This window comes from Hyla sarda, chromosome 6 (genome assembly GCF_029499605.1).
Source record: "Hyla sarda isolate aHylSar1 chromosome 6, aHylSar1.hap1, whole genome shotgun sequence".
In the NCBI taxonomy this organism is placed as follows: domain Eukaryota; kingdom Metazoa; phylum Chordata; class Amphibia; order Anura; family Hylidae; genus Hyla; species Hyla sarda.
Genome location: NC_079194.1, coordinates 270,682,005 through 270,698,138, shown reverse-complemented (window position 1 = coordinate 270,698,138; position 16,134 = coordinate 270,682,005). Strand labels below are relative to the sequence as shown.

General features: G+C 40.3%; 1 protein-coding gene and 1 long non-coding RNA gene across 6 annotated transcripts in view; one reads left to right on the top strand and one right to left on the bottom strand.

The window, feature by feature from the left end:
• Positions 1-16,134, top strand: part of VRK3 (VRK serine/threonine kinase 3) — a 175,346-nt gene that overhangs the window by 94,941 nt on the left and 64,271 nt on the right. For all 5 annotated transcript variants that reach the window (XM_056527296.1, XM_056527292.1, XM_056527293.1 and 2 more), the window contains one exon: positions 1,443-1,524. In XM_056527296.1, coding sequence (XP_056383271.1) covers positions 1,443-1,524 — 82 coding nt within the window. The remainder of the gene's footprint in view (positions 1-1,442; positions 1,525-16,134) is intronic.
• The window catches only part of LOC130277051 (uncharacterized), a 54,468-nt gene that overhangs the window by 1,659 nt on the left and 36,675 nt on the right, over positions 1-16,134 (bottom strand). The gene's annotated exons all lie outside the window — the stretch shown is intronic.

Below are 16,134 nucleotides of genomic sequence, written 5' to 3'. Positions count from 1 at the left end.
TTTTAACTTTCAATCTTACAGAGCCATATGAGGACCAGTTGTACTTTGTACACCCCCTTTAATTTTATCATTAATAACATTAATAAAGTGTATCATTTTTTTTTGCGGGTGAAAAAAAAAAAAGTTCTCACGTCCTGGTGATGTGAGAGTGAGTGAAATACATTTCAATATTCATAACTGGGGCAGGCAGGCTGTGAATTGGCAAGCCAGCTCTCTGCCTCCATTGCGTACAGCACCACAATAGATTAGGAAGCTGGAATAACTCTACAACTACTTCACCAATTAAAGGGGTATTCCAGGGAAAAACTTTTTTTTATATTTCAACTGGCTCCAGAAAGTTAAACAGATTTGTAAATTACTTCTATTAAAAAATATTAATCCTTTCAGTACTTATGAGCTTCTGAAGTTAAGGTTGTTCTTTTCTGTCTAAGTGCTCTCTGATTACACATGTCTCAGGAAACGCCCAGTCTAGAAGAGGTTTGCTATGGGGATTTGCTTCTAAACTGGGCGTTTCCCGAGACACGTGTCATCAGAGAGCACTTAGACAGAAAAGAACAACCTTAACTTCATCAGCTCATAAGTGCTGAAAGGATAAAGATTTTTTAATAGAAGTAATTTTCAAATCTGTTTAACTTTCTGGAGCCAGTTGATGTATAAAAAAAAGTTTTTTCCTGGATAACCCCAGTGACCACTGTTTTAAATGCTGTTTACCTACACTATAACTCAGTATACTGGGTATATTTCAGGTGAACAGGCTGTCAGTTTCCCTTTAAATCCCCAAAGGGTACTTTTATAAGCAATCATTGGATTGCTTATACTGATCGATGCTAGGCTGCCTGAAGCAGATTGGATTAGCAGAGCCAATATGGACGGCACTATCCACCATAAAAAATCTTTTTAAATTTAAGTACACAGGCTGTGTATTAAAATGAAAAACCTATACGTTCAGGATGCTTGGTCTCCAGTGACACCACTCCAGTGATTAGCTTCTCTGAGCTGCAGATGTTAAAACAAATCGCCACTCCGCCAGTCACTGGCTGCAGAGATATCCCACCAACTCAGTGGTGGGGTCACGTAGCATCTGAATCTGTCACCGGAGATCAGGCACCATAATACTGGACTCTACAGGGGAGAGCAAGAGGTATGTATAGGCTTTTTATTTTTTATTATGTAGGCTGGGTACAAAATAGCTGCAAAACCCCTTCAGCTGATCAACACTCTGTGATTGTGTGTCCCTACTGTACATAGCACATAGCACTTTTTTCCTGACATAGCTTTTACCAGTGGCCAAGATTTTAGAGTAGTTTTTTTTTTTTTTTTTTTAATAAGGAGTCATTTAAGGTTAATAAAGTGATTTACAAAAATGTTAGAAATTACATTGGCAAATGTAATGCAGTGAAGTTGTTCCCCTAATATGTTAACATGTTTGTTTATTCCAACAGTTGATAAATGGAAAAAGTCTCACAATTGCCCTGCACTGGGGATCCCAAATTGTATTGGTTTTGGAGTGCATAATGATTACAGGTAACAAGTAGCTTAAATTTGCTTTGTAAGATATAAAACAAAAACCAATAGAAAAAAACTGTATTAACTGAATTCAAATCAGTTAGACCTAGCATATCATGCTTAGAGAAATAATATCTTACAATTTTTGTTCCGTGAATACTGTATGCAAAGATAATATACTTTGTAGTATTTTTTAGGGTACATTCAGACGTACCTTATCTGTTGCGGATTTGCTGCTATAGATATCTTGATGTTAAATCAACAAAGATATAATTGAACACCGCAGATCCATAGTATCAAATCTGTAGCGGATCTGCAGCAGATATGGTGTGTCAATGTACTCTCAACAATTAAACACATTTCTTTAGAATATGAGGGATTATAGTGACGCTGGACGGATTTCCACACAGCAAGTATTCAAACAGGAATAGATTTATAGAGAAAATATATATTTTTGTTCCATGTTAAGTACAAAGCACAGCCTATTTTGGCTTTCAAGACCACCTAAATTTTCTAATCTGAAGTATTACTTTGCTTGGTAATGTGATTTAGTTTTAGTTTTTTTGTGACACATTGTATGAGTAGTCATTTTTGGTCTATACGTTCAGCATATATATATATATATATATATATATATATATATATATATATATATATATATGTGTGTGTGAAATTTTTTTTTTTTCATAAAGTTGAAAATATTAGCATTTTTCTAAACTTGAAGAAAGCATACACTGATATAAAAGCAGACAACAGCGCAGCACTCCAGGAGTTGAAAAAGATTCTCTTGATGTATTAAAACGTTGCTGCTGACATGGGCTGATCAAACTTGCGTGCTATCTCACAACTGGAGTTCTGGAGTGCTGCGCTGTTGTCTGCTTATCTAAAGTGAACCGTGATCGGGTTTGGATCCCTGGCATCTATTGCGCCTTTTTGTTGATTTAAAGGAAAACTGTCAGCTTCCCCCCCCCCCCCCCCCCGCACTAACCAGCGGTACTGGCTGGTAGTGCGTGACACACTGATCAGTTTCATGCTTACCGTGCCCAGATCCGCCCCGCTGTTCTCTTGTAATCTTCTATTTTCGGTATATGCTAATGAGTTGCTAACTGGCACTCTGACGTCAGTGCCGCTGGCCGCAGCACCACCCAGCTCATCAATATTCCTCTCCTCCCTCCGGAGAGGGGAGGAATATTGGTGTGCGCTTGTATAAATATAGCTTTGAACGTCCTGTATGTTTAAAAACTGCAATAAATAACCCAATTTGTTAAACTTTGCGGTAGTTCGATCTTCATGTTTTAACAGAAAAAGTTAATATAAAAAATTTAAGACAATATTTATTTCCTAAATTCTGTAGTATTTAGAACCTTAAAGGGGTACTGGGAAATTTTTTTTTAAATCAACTGGTGGCAAAAAGTTAAGCAGATTTGTAAATTACTTCTATATAAAAATCTTAATCCTTCCAGTATTTATCAGCTGCAGTATGCTGGCGAGGACGTTGCATAGTTCCTTTCAGTCTGACCACAGTTCTCTCTGTTGACACATCTGTCCATGTCAGGAAATGTCCAGAGCAGGAACAAATCCTCGTAGCAAAGCTCACCTTCTCTGGACAGTTCCTGATATGGACAGAGATGTCAGCAGAGAGCACTGTGGTCAGACAAAAAGAACTATACAACTTCTTCCACTGGAGCATACAGCAGCTGATAAGTACTGGAAGGGTTAAGATTTTTAAATAGAAGTAATTCACAAATCTGTAGAAATATATTAACCACACCTCAAGGATCTCCCCATACTAGATGGTACACGGTAATAATTGGAAACAATGTGTTTAAAAAAGCTATAAAATTTATTTAGACCATAATGACCATACATTTAAGTAAAACATAAAATAGCAACTATGTTAAAAGAATTTTGCACTAATTTTATAAACATTTAACCATTGGGCCCCAATGGTAAATGGATTACTGCCTGCAATTGTGGAAATGCTTCTGTATAAATGATGATGTCTGTTGGTTCAGAATTCCGATAGTCCGGCAATTAACATGCATGTATTGCACAATGTATCTAAACAGTCTCTGCAATAGTGGTTAGTAAAGTCCTCTAGTATAACTAGCCGCCTTAAGTGTATTAGTTGCAATCTTATATTTCTCATTTTCTTTAATTCACAAATATGTTTAACTTTCTGGCACCAGTTGATTATAAAAATTTGGTTTCCCACCGGAGTACAGATGGTCGGGTTATAAGAAGCACATTTACAAGCTGATATACTGTAGATCCTTCTGCCATCACTTTGTCCCGTTTATGCTGAATGACAGCCCAAGGGCCCTCACCTTTCTCTGTGCCTTCCACTAGTCAATCTGCTTCTCCATGTTGCTTTGGCAGACTAGAGAAGCAGTGCACCAATAAAACTGATCAATGTTCTTCTGTGGTATAGCTTTGAACAGTGTTTGCAATAGAAAGATTGCATGTAATAGTCCTCTTTGGGGACTAAAAGAGTATTAAGTAAAATAAGTTGTTTATGTAAATAAGGTCCTTCCTTAATAAAAGTTAAAATAGACATTAACATATTTTGTATTGCTGCAATCGGAAATGTTTGATCTATTAAAATATAATGATAATGAAACCACACATTGAAACGAAAAAAAAAATGTCATCAAAGTCCAGAATTGATGATTTTTTTATTACTTCATATATCATAAAAATATAAAAAGTTAATTTATAAAAAAAACTACAGATCATGGCACAAAAAAAGGAGCTTTCATACATATAGAATGCTATACACATAGAACATACAGATGAGATCCCATTTTAAAAACTACACCCTTCAAGGAATATATCTAAAAGTGCAATGGTCATATGACCTTTACAGTCCCCTAAAGTTTAATAGAATTTATTACAGTTAGGCCTTAAAAATGAAAAAATTAAATGTTTCCAATAGTTTGTAATTTCAGCTCATACACTGCTCAAAAAAAAATAAAGGGAACACTTAACCTCTTCAGGTCACATGTCGTACCGGTACGTCATGGGACCATGGTACTTAAGGATCCATGACGTACATGTATCGATCAGCAGGCACCCGTCGCAAATGCCCGGGGGGGGGGTTGTTGTAGTGTCATCAGACCCCCCCTAACCCCATCCCCCCCCCCCCATGTCGGTGATCGAGGCAAATGAATTCACACTTGCGATTCCGGGTAATTACGGGTCTATGGTGACCCGGAATATAAGGGGGATCGCGGTTGTCCAAGACACCGACGATCCCCTTGAAGGGATAGGAGTGGGGTGGCAGGGGTGCCACCCCTTCTATCCCTGCTATTGGTCGTCTAGACACGACGACCAATAGCAGATAGGGGCCGGGGGTTACTTTCGGTTTCCCCGTTCTGCCCACCCACAATAGGCGGGGCAGGACGGGGAATCCGACAGGGACCGGCGCCAAAGGTCACTTAGTGATCTGCGGGCGACTGTGATCGGCAGGCGGTGATGTCGTGCAGCTGGCTCCCTGGATCCTACGGAAGCCGGTGAGTTGCCTAGCAACATCTGGAGGGCTACAGTCTGAGACCACTATACAGTAGCCCTCCAGATGTTGCAAAACTACAACTACCAGCATGCCCAGACAGCTGTATGGGCATGCTGGGAGTTCTAGTTTTGCAACAGCTGGAGGTCTAAAATTTAGAGACCACTGCACAGTGATCTACAAACTGTAGCCCGATCTTACAAAACTACAACTCCTAGCATTCCCACACAGCAGTTTGCTGTTTGTGCATGCTGGGATTTGTAGTTTTGCAACATCTGGAGGGCCACAGTTTGGAGATCACTGTGCACTGGTCTCCAAATTTTAGACCTCCAGATGTTGCAAAACTGTAAAACCCAGCATGCCCAAACAGCTGTCTCGGCATGCTGGGAGTTGTAGTTACGTAACTACATCTCATGCCCTTTGGCGATCAATACATGCTGGGAGTTGTAGTTTTGCAACAGCTGGAGACACACTGGTTGGAGACACACTGGTTCTGTTACCTAACTCATTACTGAGTTAGGTAACAGAACCTAACTGAAGGTTTTCCAACCAGTGTGCCTCCAGCTATTGTAAAAGTACAACTCCCATGCTGGGAGTTGTAATTTTGAAACAGCTGGAGGTACATTCACACGGGCAGGTTTACAGTAAGTTTCCTGCTTGAAGTTTGAGCTGTGGCAAATTTTTTGCTGCAGCGCAAACTCCTAGCGGGAAACTCACCATATCACGCTAGTGCGAATGTACCCTAAAAACACTACACTACACTACACTAACACATAATAAAGGGTAAAACACTACACCCTCTTACGCTGTCCCCCCCACAATAAAAATGAAAAACTTATTGTATGGCAGTGTTCCAAAACGGAGCCTCCAGCTGTTGCAAAACAAAAACTCCCAGCATTTCCACACAGCCACTGACTGTCCAGGCATGCTGAGAGTTTAGCAACAGCTGGAGGGCACCCTGTTTGGGAATCACTTGCGTACCCCTATGTCAACCCCTATGCAATCCTTATGTAGTCCTCAAATGCGCATGGCGCTCTCTCACTTCGGAGCCCTGTCGTATTTCAAGGAAACAGTTTAGGGCCACATATGGGGTATCTCCGTACTTGGGAGAAATTGCACTACAACTTTTGGGGCGCTTTTTCTTCTTTTGCCCTTATGAAAAGGAAAAGTTGGGGGCTACACCAGCATGTTAGCTTAAAAAATGTAGGTTTTTTTACACTAACATGCTGGTGTTGCCCCATACTTTTTTGTTTTCACAAGCAGTAAAATAAAAAAAAGACCCCCAAAATTTGTAACACAATTTCTCCTGAATACAGAAATACCCCATATATGCACGTAAAATGCTCTGCGGGCGCACAACAAGGTTCAGGAGTTAGCGTGCACTATGTACATTTGAGGCCTAAATTGGTGATTTGCACAGGGGTGGCTGATTTTACAGCGGTTCTGACATAAACGCAAAAAAATAAATACCCACATGTGACCCCATTTTGGAAACTACACCCCTCACGGAACATGACAAGGGGTATAGTGAGCCTAAACACCCCACAGGTGTTTGACGAATTTTCATAAAATTTCGATGGGAAAATGAAGAAAAAAAATTTTTTTTCGCTAAAATGCTGGTTACTCAAAATTTTTCATTTTCAGGGAAAATAGGAAAAAAGACCCCCAAAATTTGTAACCCCATGTAAGAACATACCCCATATGTGGATGTAAAGTGCTCTGCGGGCGAACTACAATGCTCAGAAGAGAAGGGACGCCATTGGGAAGAGAAAATTTGACCGGAATGGAAGGCCACGTGTGTTTACAAAGCCAGAACAATGGACCCCCCCCCCCCCCACACATCTGACCCCATTTTGGAAACTACACCCCTCACGTAATGGAATAAGGGGTACAGTGAGCATTTACGCCCCACAGGTGTCTGACAGATTTTTGGAACAGTGATCCGTGAAAATGAAAAATGTTCATATGTTCAAAATTTTTCCTTATTAAATTCTGCAAGTGGTATAGTTTCCAAAATGGGGTCACATGTGGGGGGGGTCCACTGTTCTCGCACCACGGGGGGCTTTGTAAATGCACAATGGCCCCCGATTTCCATTCCAAACAAATTCTCTTTCAAAAAGCTCAATAGCGCTGCTTCTCTTCTGAGCATTGTAGTGCACCAGCAGAGCACTTGACGTCCACACATGGGGTATTTCCATACTCAGAAGAAATGGGGTTACAAATTTTGGGGGGCATTTTCTCCTATTATCCCTTGTAAAAATTTAAAATTTGAGGGAAAACTAGCAGTTTAGTGGGAAAAAATAATAATTTACACATCCAACTTTAACAAAAAGTCATCAAACACCTGTGGGTTGTTAAGGCTCACTGGACCCCTTGTTACGTGTCTTGAGGGGTGTAGTTTCCAAAACAGTATGCCATGTGTTTTTTGTTTGTTTTTTGCTGTCCTGGCACCATAGGGACTTCATAAATGGGACATGCCCCCCAAAAACCATTTCAGCAAAACTCACTCTCCAAAATCCCACTGTTGCTCCTTCCCTTCTGAGCCCTCTACTGCGCCCGCCGAACACTTGACAAACACATATGAGGTATTTTCTTACTCGAGAGAAATTGGGTTGCACATTTTAGGAAGATTTCTCTCCTTTTACCCCTTGTATATATTCAATAACTGCGTCTACAAGAACGTGCCAGTGTAAAAAAGGAAGATTTTAAATTTTCTCCTTCAATTTGCTGCTATTCCTGTGAAACACCTAAAGGGTTAACAAACCTTTTTGAATGTCATTTTGAATACTTTGAGGGGTGCAGTTTTTATAATGGGGTCATTTATGGGGTATTTCTAATATGAAAGCCCTTCAAATCCACTGCAAAACTGAACTGGTCCCTGAAAAATTTTGATTTTGAAAATTTTGTGAAAAATTGGAAAACTGCTGCTATACTTTGAAGCCCTCTGATGTCTTCCAAAAGAAAAAACATGTCAACTTTATGATGCAAACATAAAGTAGACGTATTGTATATGTGAATCAATATATAATTTATTTGGAATATTTGTTTTCCTTATTAGCAGAGAGCTTCAAAGTAAAAAAAAAAATGCAACATTTTCAATTTTTTCATCAAATTTTTTGAATTTTTCACCAAGAAATGATGCAGGTATCTACAACATTTTACCACTAACATAAAGTAGAATATGTCACGAAAAAACATTCTTGGAATCAGAATAAAAGGTAAAAGCATCCCAGAGTTATTAATGCTTAAAGTGAAAGTGGTCAGATGTGCAAAAAATGGCCGGGTCCTACAGTGAAAATTGGCTGGGTCCTTAAGGGGTTAAACACAACGTAACTCCAAGTCAATCACACTTCTGTGAAATCACACTGTCCACTCAGGAAGCAACACTGATTGATAATCAATTTCACATGCTGTTGTGCAAATGGAACACAGGTGGAAATTATAGGCAATTAGCAAGACACCCCCAATAAAGGAGTGGTTCTGCAGGTGGTGACCACAGACCACTTCTCAGTTCCTATGCTTCCTGGCTGATGTTTTGGTCACTTTTGAATGCTGGCGGTGCTTTTACTCTAGTGGTAGCATGAGACTGAGTCTACAACCCACTCTTTAATGCCCAGGACGGGAAAGGGGGTTAATAAACCAAGAAGAACCTCCAAACCCCAGTCACCGAGGTGACTGGTTAAAAAAACCCTAACTGAAAATTCCCTCCCTAACTATATAAAACTTCACTTTTATTCAATTATTATTAAAAGGTCCCATGTAGTGAATTAAAATTGCAGACTATTCCCTCAACTAGTATTTATTCTCCTGTCTGGAGATCACAGTATTATATACTTGACAGTGGCTGCAGACCACTGTCTACTGGGGAAAACGCTGCAGTTAAAATATAATCAAAGACAGATTGATTACGGTATATTTTAACTGCAGCGTTTTCCCCAGTAGACAGTGGTCTGCAGCCACTGTCAAGTATATAATACTGTGATCTCCAGACAGGAGAATAAATACTAGTTGAGGGAATAGTCTGCAATTTTAATTCACTACATGGGACCTTTTAATAATAGTTGAATAAAAGTGAAGTTTTATATAGTTAGGAAGGGAATTTTCAGTTAGAAGAACCTCCAAACCCCAGTCACCGAGGTGACGGGGTAAAAAAAAACCTGAGTCTACAACCCATACAAGTAGCTCAGGTAGTGCAACTCATCCAGGATGGCAAATCAGTGCGAGCTGTGGCAAGGAGGTTTGCTGTGTATGTCAGCGTAGTGTCCAGAGCATGGAGGTGCTACCAGGTGACAGGCCAGTACATTAGGAGACGTGTAGTAGGCTGTAGGAGGGGAACAACCCAGCAGCAGGACCACTACCTTCGCCTTGTGCAAGGAGGAGCACTGCCAGAGTCCTGCAAAATTACCTCCAGCAGGCCACAAATGTGCATGTGTCCAATCAAGCGGTCACAGAAACAGACTCCGTGAGAGGGGGGGGGGTATGAAGGCCCGACGTCCACAGGTGGGGTTGTGCTTACAGCCCAACACTGTGCAGAATGTTTGGCATTTGCCAGAGAACACAAAGATTGGCAAATTTGCCACTTGCGCCCTGTGCTCTTCACAGATGAAAGCAGGTTCACACTGAGCACATGTGACAGACGTGACTGAGCCTGGAGACGCCGTGGAGAATCTTCTGCTGCCTGCAACATCCTCCAGCATGACCGCTTTGGCGGTGGGTCAGTAATGGTGTAGGGTGGCATTTCTTTGGGGGGGGCCGCACAGCCCTCCATGTGCTTGCCAGAGGTTGCCTGACTGCCATTAGGTATCGAGATGCGATCCTTAGACCCCTCGTGAGACCATATGCTGGTGCGGTTGGCCCTGGGTTCTTCCTAATGCAAGACAATGCTAGACTTAATGTGGCTGGAGTGTGTCAGCAGCTCCTGCAAGAGGAAGGCATTGATGCTATGGACTGGCCCACCCATTCCCCAGACCCGTAGACGATTGAGCACATCTGGGACATCATGTCTCGCTCCATCCACCAACGCCACGTTACACCACAGACTGTCCAGGAGTTGGCGGATGCTTTAGTCCAGCTCTAGGAGGACATCCTCAGAAGACCATCTGCCACCTCATCAGGAGCATGCCCAGGCGTTGTAGGGAGGTCATATGGGAACGTGGAGGTTACACACACTACTGAGCCTCATTTTGACTTGTTTTAAAGTTAAATCAGCCTGTAGTGGGGTTTTCCACTTTGATTTTGAGTGTGACTCCATATCCAGACCTACATGGGTTGAGAAATTTGATTCCATTTTTGTGGGATTTGGTTGTCAGCACATTCAACTATTTAAAGACTGAAGTATTTCATACTATTAGTTTATTCATTCAGATCTAGGATGTGTTATCTTAGTGTTCCCTTTATTATTTTGAGCAGTGTACTTTTAGCTTAACAATTTCAAATTTTATAAGGAACATGAGAATAAGTACCCCAAAATTTGTTAGGCAGTTTAATCAAGGTAGGGCTGTACCCCATATGTGACCATAAATAGCACGCATCATAAACGGCACGCATCATGACTCAGGAAGGAAGGGTGCCAATTTTAGTATAGATTTTACTGAAATGGTTTTTAGTCCCTAACTAGTGACCCCATTTTGGAAACTATACCACTCATTTTGACCTCACAAGTGTTTTTCAGATGGAAAAAGAAAAAACATTTTTCATAGATATTCTATTTACATGAACAGTGTATTGTGCCATTGGAGATGCACACTGAATACATTTAAGAAAATGTATTCTGGAACCTTTTATGGAAATACTATTCTCAGGAGAGGGTACTTGAGCAACCTTGGTGCTAAAATCATCTTTCAAAAACTGTCTGTTTTGGCTTTCTATAATGCAGTGTCACTATTCATTTTAACTGCCTCCTAAAATAAAGCTGCTCATCACATTAGCCATAGTGAAGTGGCCAAAACATATACAGTCATGGCCGTAAATGTTGGCACCCCTGAATTTTTCAAGAAAATGAAGTACCGTGTTTCTCACAGAAAAGAATTGCAGTAGCACGTGTTTTGCTATAAACATGTTTATTCCCTTTGTGTGTATGTGAACTAAACCAAAAAAGGGATAAAAAAGCAAATTGGATATAATGTCACACCATACTCCAAAAATGGGCTTGACAAAATTATTGGTACCCTTTCAAAATTGTGGGAAAATAAGATTGTTTCAAGCATGTGATGCTCATTTAAACTCACCTGGGGAAAGTTACAGGTATGGGCAATATAAAAATCACACCTGAAAGCAGGTAAAAAGGAGAGAATTTCACTTAGTCTTTGCATTGTGCGTCTGTGTGTGCCACACTAAGCATGGATACAGGTAGTGGAAGGAAGATCTCCCGATGAAGTGTTGCAGTCAGCGGCGCTCTCCTCTTAGTAAGGTAGGGCTTGCAATTAATACCCGGCAAGATACGGATGCCAGGACCTGTTCCAGCTAAATCTTCACTCAGCAGAACTTGATGGTTCCTCACTATGTCAGCGGATTCTGATCCTCTTTCTCACACGCTGCGGCTGCTCCATTCAAAGCATGGACAACAGAAAGAGGAGAGGAGAACTGTCTGAGGACTTGAGAACCAAAATTATGGAAAAATATCAACAATCTCAAGGTTACAAGTCCATCTCCAGAGATCTAGATTTGCCTTTGTCCACAGTGCACAACATTATCAAGAAGTTTGCAACCCATGGCACTGTAGCTAATCTCCCTGGGCATGGACGGAAGAGAAAAATTGATGAAAGGTGTGAACGCAGGATAGTCCGGATGGTGGATAAGCAGCCCCAAACAAGTTACAAAGACATTCAAGCTGTCCTGCAGGCTCGGGGAGCATCGGTGTCAGTGCGAACTATCTGTCAACATTTATGAAATTAAATGAAACGCTATGGCAGGAGACCCAGGAGGACCCCACTGCTGAAACAGAGACATAAAAAAAGCAACACTACATTTTGCCAAAATGAACTTGAGTAAGCCAAAATCCTTCTGGGAAAACATCTTGAGAACAGATGAGACCAAGATAGAGCTTTTTGGTTAAGCACATCATTCTACTGTTTACCGAAAACGGAATGAGGCCTACAAAGAAAAGAACACAGTACCTACAGTGAAATATGTTGGAGGTTCAATGATGTTTTGGGATTGTTTTGCTGCCTCTGGCACTGGGTGCCTTGAATGTGTGCAAGGCATCATGAAATCTGAGGATTAGCAACAGATTTTGGGTCGTACTGTACAGCCCAGTGTCAGGAAGCTGGGTTTGTGTCTGAGATCTTGTGTCTTCCAGCAGGACAATGGCCCCAAACATATGTCAAAAAGCACCCAGAAATGGATGGCAACAAAGCGCTGGAGAGTTCTGAATTGGCCAGCAATGAGTCCAGATCTAAATCCCATTGAACACCTGTGGAGAGATCTTAAAATTGCTGTTGGGGAAAGGCGCCTTCCAATAAGAGGCCTGGAGCAGTTTGCAAAGGAAGAGAGGTCCAAAATTCCTTCTGACAGGTGTAAGTAGCTTATTCATGGTTATAGGAAGCGACTGATTTCAGTTATTTTTCCAAAGGGTATACAACCAAATATTAAGTTAACCCCTTAAGGACACATGACGTACTGGAACGTCATGTGTCCGCTCCCGATCTATAACGATCTGTAGAGGCTGGGACCCGTGGCTAATAGCGCGCAGCATTGATTGTAGTGCCGCGCGCTATTAACCCTTTAGACACGGCGTTCAACTTTGAACTTGAACTAAAGTGAAAGTGAAAGTATGCCTGCTAGCTCAGTGGGCTGTTTGGGATAGCCGCGGCGAAATCGCGGCATCCCGAACAGCTTACAGGACAGCAGGAGGGTCTTTACCTGCCTCCTCGCTGTCCGATCGCCGAATGACTGCTCAGTGCCTGAGATCCAGGCATGAGCAGTCAAGCGGCAGAATCATCGATCACTGGTTTCCTATGAGAAACCAGTGATCAATGTAATAGATCAGTGTGTGCAGTGTTATAGGTATGGGAGCTATAACACTGCAAAAAAATAAAGTGAAAAAAAAAAAGGGAATAAAGATCATTTGACCCCTTCCTTATTAAAATTTTGTATCACCCCCTTATCCCATGAAAAAAAAATGTGTAAATAAAAATAAGCATATATGGTATCGCCGCGTGCGGAAATGTCCGAATTATAAAAATATATCGTTAATTAAACCGCATGGTCAATGGCGTACGCGCAAAAAAATTCCGAAGTCCAAAATATTGCATTTTTGGTCACTTTTTATATCATGAAAAAATGAATAAAAAGCAATCAATAAGTCCTATCAATGCAAAAATGGTACAGCTAAAAACTTCAGATAACGGCGCAAAAAATGAGCCCTCATACCACCCCATATGCGGAAAAATAAAAAAGTTATAGGGGTCTAAAGATGACAATTTTAAATGTATTAATTTTCCTGCATGTAGTTATGATTTTTTCCAGAAGTACGACAAAATCAAACCTTTATAAGAAGGGTATCATTTTAATCGTATGGACCTACAGAATAAAAGTAAGGTGTCATTTTTACTGAAAAATTTACTACATACGAATGGAAACCCCCAAAATTAACAAAACAGCGTTTTTTTTTTTTTCAATTTTGTCTCGCAAAAATTTTTTTATTACGTTTCGCCGATTTTTGGTCAAAATGACTGATGTCATTACAAAGTAGAATTGGTGGCACAAAAAATAAGCCATCATATGGATTTTTAGGTGCAAAATTGAAAGAGTTATGATTTTTTAAAGGCAAGGAGGAAAAAACGAAAAAGCAGAAACGGAAAAACCCCCGGTCCTTAAGGGGTTAAGGGTGGCAATAATTATGTCCAGCCCATTTTTGGAGTTTGGTGTGACATTATGTATAATTTGCTTTTTTTCCCCGATACACACAATGGGAATAAACGTGTATAGCAAAACGTGTTACTGCAATACTTTTCTGTGAGAAATACTTAATTTTCTTTAAAAATTTCAGGGGTGCCAACATTTACGGCCATGTAAAGTGCTATGGCATACGGGCGAGCTCTAAGAATAAAATACCAAATATTGCATGGAAACGTATAAAAAAACAATTGGCCACCTACATAGTGGGAGGAAACTGAAATTATTATGAGCATTGAAAGGAACAGGAATAGAAAGTATCTTTTAAGGGGTATTCCGTTCAAAAAGATCTTATTCCCTATGGAAAGGATAGGGGATAAGATGTCTGATCGCTGGGACCCCCCCCCGATCTCCCTGCAGCAGCCAACATTCTATGCATAATGGCCACAACGGCCCCTCCCATAGACATGAATGGAGGGGGCGTGGCGTGACATCACGACCCAGTCTCAGAAGCCCGGCGGGTTCCGAAACTGCAGACGCAGCTACGCATAGAATGCGGGCTGCTGCAGGGAGATCGCGGGGGGCCTTTCGATAGGGGATAATATGTTTTCGCCGGAATACCCCTTTAAGTTGTAATAACTTTGAAACAATTTTACTGAGCAAAGCGATTCTGAGATTGTTTTTTTTTTCGTGACATATTGTAATTTATAGAAGTAGTAAATCTTGATTAATACATGCAGCATTTTTGTGGATAAAAATATTGTGAAAAATTGGAAACATTCCGTCTTTTTTAAAATAATTTTTATGGCATTCACTGTGTGGTAAAAATTATTTTATCGTTATTCTGTGGGTCGGTACGATTAAGGCAATACCCAATTTGCATAACTTATGTTTTTTCCTTTTCACAACAAAATAGTTTTTTCCCAATTTTTTTTGTATTGTCATGTTCTGAAAAAAAAAAAAAAAACGTATTTGGTATGGTCACGTGCGTAAATGTCTAAACTATTAAAATATAAAGCTTATGATCCCCCATGTTAAACAGCTTAAACCTAAACTGCGTATATCAGAAAAAAATTGATAAAAAGTGATCAAAAAGTCCCATATAAATAAATAGGTCTCAAGGCCAAAAGGGGCAGAGTCCGTAAAGGGGTACTCCGGTGGCAAACTTTGGTGCCAGAAAGTGAAACAGATGTGTAAATGACTTCTATTAAAAAATCTTAATCCTTCCAGTAGTTATTAGCTGCTGAATACTACAGAGGAAATTATTTTCTTTTTGGAACACAGTGCTCTCTGCTGACATCACAAGCACAGTGTTCTCTGCTGACATCTCTGTCCATTTTAGGAACTGTCCAGAGCAGCATATGTTTACTGAGGATTTTCTCCTACTCTGGACTTTTTTTTTTTTAAACAAATTTTATTCAATTTTCTATGAAACAATAACAAAACATATTGTCACTAATGACATCTAATGCTGGACAGTTCTTGATGTCGATACTTGCATCATTTCATGGTGAAAAATTCAAAAATTTAGCATTTTTATAACTTTGAAGATCTCTGCTTGTAAGGAAAACAGACATCCCAAATACATGATATATTGATTCACATATACAATATGTCTGCTTTATGTTGGCATCATAAAGTTGACATGTTTTTCCTTTTGAAAGACATTAGAGGGCTTCAAAGTTCAGCAGCAATTTTCCAATTTTTCACAAAATTTTCTAAATTGGAATTTTTCAGGGACCAGTTTAGTTTTGAAGTGGATTTGAAGGGCTTTCATATTATTAATACCCCACAAATGACCCCATTATAAAAACTGCACCCCTCAAAGTATCCAAAATGTAATTCAATAAGTGTGTTAACCCTTTAGGCGTTTCATAGGAATAGCAGCAAAATGAAGGAGAAAATTCAAAATCTTCATTTTTTACACTCGCATGTTCTTGTAGACCCAGTTTTTGAATTTTTACAAGGTGTAATAGGAGAAAAAGCTCCCCAAAATTTGTAACCCAATTTCTTTCAAGTACAGAAATACCTCATATGTGTATGTCAAGTGTTCAGCGGGGGCAGTAGAGGCTCGGAAGGGAAGGAGCAACAATGGGATTTTGCTAAAAAGGAGAGTGAATTTTGCTAAAAAGGTTTTTGGGGGGCATGTCACATTTAGGAAGCCCCGAACAGCAGAAAGCCCCCACATGGCGTACCATTTTGGAAACTACACCCCTCAAGGCCTTAACACCCCACAGGTGTTTGACGACTTCTCGTTAAAGACGGATGTGTAAATGAAAAAAAAA